The 7279-nt window shown below is 35.4% G+C and overlaps 1 protein-coding gene across 1 annotated transcript; it reads right to left on the reverse strand.

Moving 5' to 3' along the window:
* Positions 1-3140: 3140 nt before the first annotated feature.
* Positions 3141-7159, reverse strand: LOC112054997 (pancreatic lipase-related protein 2-like). The gene is made up of 5 exons (XM_024094963.2): positions 6985-7159; positions 6591-6739; positions 5312-5557; positions 3813-4149; positions 3141-3203 (listed from the first exon to the last, which is right to left on the reverse strand). The coding sequence occupies exons 1-5, from the start codon at positions 7074-7076 to the stop codon at positions 3158-3160; spliced, it is 870 nt and encodes a 289-aa protein (XP_023950731.1). The 5' UTR covers positions 7077-7159; the 3' UTR covers positions 3141-3157.
* Positions 7160-7279: the final 120 nt, after the last annotated feature.

The raw sequence follows: 7279 nt of genomic DNA on the forward strand, positions 1-7279 counted from the left end.
AAAATGATGATTTCCATGTTTTGTATGGGAGCTATTTAAATAAACTAATTGGTCGGAATCATTATTAAACAAGCTAACTTTTAAAACAAATCTCAACAACGTTATTTCAATAAGATACTTGAATATCATGGAGTACTTCGCTTTAACACATAACTAAAGAACAAATTAACGATAAAATATAGCAAAAAGAAAATATTGGAAACCAAATACATATTGATACAATCATCATCAAAGAATTCATAATTATTTTCCAAAATTTAACCCATATTGAAAAACATTTGCAAATTAAATGACCTATACGATATAACCAAAAGCATCGTCTTTTTTGCCCGAAGATGTCGTTGTCCTCACAAATACTATCATACAGATGTGAGTCATACTTCTTCTCAATCAAGCAATAGCAATTTAACAGCCTTGGTTTTTATTATCCTTTTTTTGCCACAACATGGCTTAGGCTCTATAGTTAACAGTTTACCCGAGGCAGCCATAAAACACGGGTACCTATAGCTCAGGCTGTGAAGCTCGCTCATGTTAAATGTCGATGTGTTCTTTCTATGTGCTAAAAACTGTTCTTTCCTCTTTTACGAAAAGGCTCTTTCGAAGGACACGTTATCGAACACTTCGTGATTGCATTTTTCTTTTTAACTTTTATTGTATTATATTTTGAACTACCACAATTGCAGCAGTAATTTTCTATACAGACGTTCTTTTATCGTTTATTTATCTTATCTTTCTTTGTTAATTGTGATCCGATATCACACTCACACTGTTTTTCAATGCCTTTGCTTAAGGGTTCCGAAAACCACTCTCTTCGACTATTGTAAGAAAGGGTGTATTTGTTCCTAGGATTTGTGTAATGTGAACGTCGCTTCGTAAAACGACGGGTCGAAGATTTTACACTGGAGAAACACAGACATGGCCTTTCGACATTCTCCTTCAGTAAATAATATAAAGCTAAGTAAGCGTTGATAACTTCTTTCGACACTCGCACAAAGTACCGATATACAGAATGGAAACGTGTTCTTCGTTGACAACAACACAGCTTCTAAAAATGTTTTGTGGTCGAAGTGGATACACTATCAGCAAATGAAAAAATAATGTTAGAAAACAAGGAGACCACACTATTGCTGCTAGACTAATAAGTAAATATTTAATAGAATACTTTACTACAAGTATAGGTGTTTTTACTAAACAGTAACAAATCTGTTTACAGCGTTTTCTCCTCCTCACTTTATTTCGATTCATTTTATAACATACTGGTATTTGATCATTTCCATAATTTATTTCAATATTTGGATATAAAATACATGGACAATAAATCGCATCAACTCTAATGCATCTTCTGTGTACTGGAGAACATTGTGTGACTGAAACTTATTTAAACAACAACAAGGTGGATGCACTACGTATTTTTCATTACCACACAGTTTTCTAGTTCTTAGTTTTGTCTGACTTGGTCTACACCGTTTTCTTGTCCGAACTTCATTTCCTTCCTTCCTTTTATTACACACTGATATTTGATTATTTCCGGCCTTTTTTCTTAAACATATTTTATGAAATATGTAATAAGACACTATTGAAAGTATATTTTTAGTAGAAATGATGACTTGCTCATTAACATGTATCACAGCAACAAGCACAGAGGCAGCATAAGCACATTTCAAAGCAAATTAAACATGGTGTCCAAAAAAGGAATGCCAAGAAAAGCAAGAAGCAGTCTTTAAAGTCACTCCACTGAGCTCTAGTTTCTAAATAATAGGGGTAGAGTTCAGGCCAGCGATAATAAATCCATAATTGTGGAGTGTTCCGAAGTGTCTTAAGATAGCAGTCTCTAGCATATCTTTGCTTATGATGTGCTTTCTTTAATCTTTGATTGTGTTTCCTTACGGCACAACACGGAGACGATTCGCGTTGTGAATTTATCCTCCTGAATATACCACAGTCACCTTTATTAAATTTATTTATATTTTCATCTGACTTCAAAAATCGTTTATCTCCTGCATGTTTATTTTGCCTCATCTTACAAGATTTGTCTTTCTTTCTGTTCGTATGTGAAATTTTCATACCTTTGATAAAGGATTAAGATTTTATCAATTTTAAGAGCATCCTTGATTTTAGAGATATCTGATAAATGGTTAGGTTTCATTAAATTTTCTGCATTTTTTAAACGCTACCTTACGCCTGAAAATTCTCCATCTATTTCCATGAATGTTTTTAGTTCATATTATTACTTCCATTGCCTTTTGTTTATAGTCAAGTTTGACTATGTTTATGATAAATTATTTGACCGATTATTATTACAGAAAAACTATCGCATTTCGTCACTTCATTGTTCTAATCACAATAAGGATGGATAATTTTAGAAGGATGTAGCGGAGGAGGAGGAGGTTATTTAGGAATTTGTCTACCACAAGTTCGTCAGGCCATGACTTCTTAAAATAGGTAGGTACAGCTTCATAAAAATAATTTTGGGTTTGACTAATAACCCTGATTATTTTATTAGTTATTTAAATAATTATATTTTACTCAATTTTACTTCATCATAGTAAAGACATGACTGCATCGTGATGTCATTTATAGCCAAAGAGTAAATTAATATATCTATAGGTTTATAGCCAAATTCCTATCTATGCAAATTCCCATTGACCTCATAAGAGATCGGTGCAAATTCCATAGAAAATCTGAATCACAGATTAATAATGATAGTATATATCTAAATTATAAACGCGAAAGTTTGTATGGATGTTTGGATGTTTGTTACTCTATAACGCCGCTACTACTGAAGCGATTTAGCTGAAATTTGGAATGGAAATTGATTTTACTCTGCAAAGCAATCCGTCTTCGAATTCTCTGAATTTCCGTGTGTACACTTTAGTTCTATGGTGGTAAATGGCATATTGAAACCAGTGACATCATAACTGTACCGAATTGTAAATATGAGAAACATAATATTTATATTGTTGCATTTTAGTCACACACACAACCACAATCTCTCAAGGTAGTTAGAGGGTATTCACACATTCATAATTAGGATTACAATAATAATCGACAATGGATAATTAATAATCTTTTTTTGAATTGAATACATAAATAATAAAATTCATCAAATTATATTTACATAAATTCTATTTTATTTTATTGTTTTAATAGTATCTCGTCAGAAAGGGTATTTCGCTTTCGTGTTTACTCGATACAATCCAGACCTGAAAAAGAAAATTGGTTGATAAGTAGTGAAGTAGGTAAGTACTAGAAGGTAGGGGTGCAGTGAAAATAAAGTTTTTGTTGGCAAAAGATAGTAGGTAGGTATAGAAAAATCAATAGTACAAGTTTTATGTAACAGTTTACTGAACTTTTTTTAACATTGCTCTACATACCTAACTCCGCAGACACCAATAGCCCGCCATAGGTAGTTACTAAATAAATCATGCTCAACATGTTAGATTCAAATTTTTAAGTATCATTTTGAATCTCAATATTTTTCTAATTCGCAAAAAGCTTAATTCTCGACTTAAATCGAAAAGTTGACAATACTTAAGGTCGTAACTCATTAGACCCATTCGGGACCCATCTGGGACCCAACCCGCACCGCCTCGTCGCTAGGCGTCCTCTTGTCCAGTGGAATTCATAGGCGTTGCAAGGGCACCCTAAGCGAATCATTCAGCCGCTGAGTGTCGAATTTAACCTCTAATTGTTTGAGAATTTGACACTCAGCGGGTGAATGATCCCCTGGGGGTGCCCCTACAACGTCTATGAATCCCACTGTTAATTACAAACAGAGCGACTCCTGTGTTGAAAACATTGACTGAACTTACCCCCTCTTGTTTAATTGATCGTTGCCCATATGCAACTGTTGTCCTCGACAGCTGTTTGTAGCAACCTGTATCATGTTAGCACACTGATTGGCAACCAGGTTGTTGAAAGTGACGGTCGCAGCGAACAACTCCCACGCTCTGTTGTGGTTGCAGAACATGTCAGAGCAACCAGGCTGGCCAGTGCCCCCGTTAGGGAAGAAGTCCACGTCACCCACGGCGTATGGGATGCCGAGGCCAACCAAGCTACCGTCAGAGTGGATGACTTCTACATAGACTGCGTCAGATGCTTTCAAGCAGTTTGAATTGCCAGCCCACAGAGGTCCAGCAGGATCCAATCCTTTAAACATATAAAATAGGAAAGTATAAATATTTACTTTTATAAAGGACATGTCCCAATTTTGTATGAAGGCTGGGCCTTTAATCCGAATGTCAACTAGGCAGAACAAATGATTTTTATCTTAAAAGATCATAAAATATAAGATTTAAAACCTACTATAAAAAGAATTTTGGAACCCGCATTTTTTTATTATTAATTAAATAAAATGTAGTTTTTTCATGAATTAAGAATTTTTATCATGGCAGCATGCTTGTAACTCACACCCTGACATATTGTCAGTGATCATCGCGTAGTCGCGTTCGTTAAAGGCGTTTCTAAAGCAATTAAAGGTTTTCTTTGTTTCTTGCTTCTCTGTCTACGATTTAATGTTTCTTTTTAACTCGTTAAAAAAATGATGGAGTATTGGTACGAGAACCAGACGAATATTGTGCTGTGGGGTGACCCAGAATCAGGTGAATTTAAAGTTGAGTGTGGGGTACGTCAAGGTGGGCCGATCTCTCCAGACTTGTTTAATCATTAACATTAACGACCTAAATTAGGAGCTGAGTGGTCATTGGTTACCATATTGGCGGAATTTGCTCTAATAACTTAAACTATACTGATGCTAATAATCTGATCTGGTAAAGGTCCGGAGATGGTCCCAAACGTTAATGTTAGATGGTACACCAGTTCTTGGTATGGAGCAATTTAGATATCCTGGACAGACCGGATCACTGAGCGACGATTTAGATATTGAACGGGAGAGGCATTGGTAATGTGGTGCAATATGCTCGCTCTTAGATTTGCTTGGTACTATGAGGATGTTAAAATAACACTATATAAAGGTTGTTATAATTTACAGTTATGGATTAATTGTAAAAAAAGCATTAAACACCCTCAGATTCCAGTGTAATCATACCACCACCAATGTGCACCAGGTACTGAACGTAAAAAAAATTAGTATACTCGTAGTAAAGCTTAAAATTTTAAATTAAAATAGTACAGGTAATAATTTTGGATTCTTATTTTAATTTTAATATTGTTTCTGTGTGTTTTATGATGATTTTAATTGTTTTATTTTGATTTTAATCCTTATTAAATTTCTGTATATATTTTGTATATGAGTATCTGGCCTGAAATGGGATAGGGTGGCTTAACCACTATCAAACGCTATACAACTCACCAGTAATACGTGCCACTTTTCCACCAAGGGCCCTGCCCGCATTGCCGGCCACATGAGCACCTAAACTGAACCCAATTAAGTGAACATTGTCAAGAGAAGCGCCAGTCGTCGTGGTGAGGAAGCTGATGAACTGGCCGAGATCACGCCCGACTTTGGGTACTCCAGAAACTGCAGCAGTATACGACCCCTGTGATAACGGGCTCCAGTCCACCATAATGATGTTCACATCATTCTTTTCAAGGTACGCTGTAATATTACAATGGTTTTGTTAAAACTACAAAACGTCACCTCGTTGGTGACTAATTATGCAATCCTAGTAGCAGTAGAGCTTTTTGTGACAGAGCTCGATTAAAGTACCCTACTATAGGTACTATGTGTGCTGTAGCATGGTGTGGGTGACAGTTGCCTTATCGTGTGATTAACACCTACGCCTCAGGTTGATTGACGCAGCGCGGCATTTTGTAAGACGTGGTCTACCAGTCCTCCTTTCTACTATTGAGGGATACGGGGCGGTTAGTTTTAACATAGGTACTTAATGAGAAGCAGAGGCTTTCACTTATAATTTTACAAGTCACGATTGCCTTGGATAGTTTATAAGAAAGAAAATTCTAATAAGTATTTCATAGCCCGCTCTAACACTTGAAGTCAGGCGATAAACTTACTCATCATCGAGCTTGGTTGTTTTTTTTTCAATTAATAGTTGTAAAACCCAAGTGATTATATCTTACGTATCAAAATGATTTGTATCAATATTATTTATAGTTTTAAATTAGTCATATTAATGGTAATAATAAACTATTTTAATGACAATAATTGACGACAGTAAAATTTAATTGTATGTTCACTGGTCTTGGTCTTATCTTTATATTTTTATTACTTCTAAACAATAATTCCGACTTCTCTTTTACGTACGGATAACATTTTAGTACCCATTTTATGTTCCACTAAGCTCCTAAGCGTAGCGCAAACTTGATCAACATTAGCAAGCAGATTTAGGTTTAGGCAAGGCGTTAAATTTTCAAGCCCTTTTTCTCGCCCAGGGCCAATTTAGTACCTAATTATAAATACATTTATGGTCTAAAGCTGCAGCATCCTCATCATCATCGTTATCAGCTGATGGATATACACTGTTGGACTTAGGCTACTTGCCTTCGCTTGCTGTTATCGGTCCTAGTGGGGTGTTGACCAACACTGCGCTTTCAGGTGCTGTGTTACCATATGCATACCTTTGGTCCATTGGCTCCGAACTATCTAAAGGTAAACACAGTTTTTTTCTTACCATTCTTGATGGCTTGGTTGAATTCAGAATGAGAGTCATCAACCCAGCCGTGGATGGCGACAATAGTGGAACACTTAGCATCGAAGTTAGATGTAGTTATGCTGTTCACGTTGTCTATCACAAGTGTTTGCGCTGTCGCACGGTTTCTCCTGAAACGGATAGAATGTAAGAGAAACTAATTAAAAAGAATTGACGATTGAGTGACTCCAATTTTGGGTGATGGCAAGAATGTTAATTTTTAATTGTTCCAAGTCAGAATGAAGTCAAAATTGAAGTCATATTAGATTGAAGTCAGAGATCAGATTGAAGTCAGACCGAGCAATACTTGATTTGACTTCAATGTGATTAAAAAATTGTAGCTATTCCAATACTAATGAATAATATAGGCGCTTACCTGGTGTAAAGGAAATAATCATTGGTTCCAGCGTTCCTGCCATTACGATTAATAGGTTCTGCGAATGCGGAACAAGCTAAAAAAATTAACATATAACAGATTAGACCGTAAGCACAGAAAACATATTAAGTTGTATTTAGTACTTAGTAGGTACATAGTAATTATATTTTTATAATTTTCCTGGAATTGCTATATGGCATGTATAAAAAAGTTCAGACCAAATTTTTAGGCTTCAGGGAGTCCTACACTGTAAAACTAAAATGTATAAAATAAAATAAGTACTTCTAACTAATAT

This window comes from Bicyclus anynana, chromosome 12, assembly GCF_947172395.1.
Source record: "Bicyclus anynana chromosome 12, ilBicAnyn1.1, whole genome shotgun sequence".
In the NCBI taxonomy this organism is placed as follows: domain Eukaryota; kingdom Metazoa; phylum Arthropoda; class Insecta; order Lepidoptera; family Nymphalidae; genus Bicyclus; species Bicyclus anynana.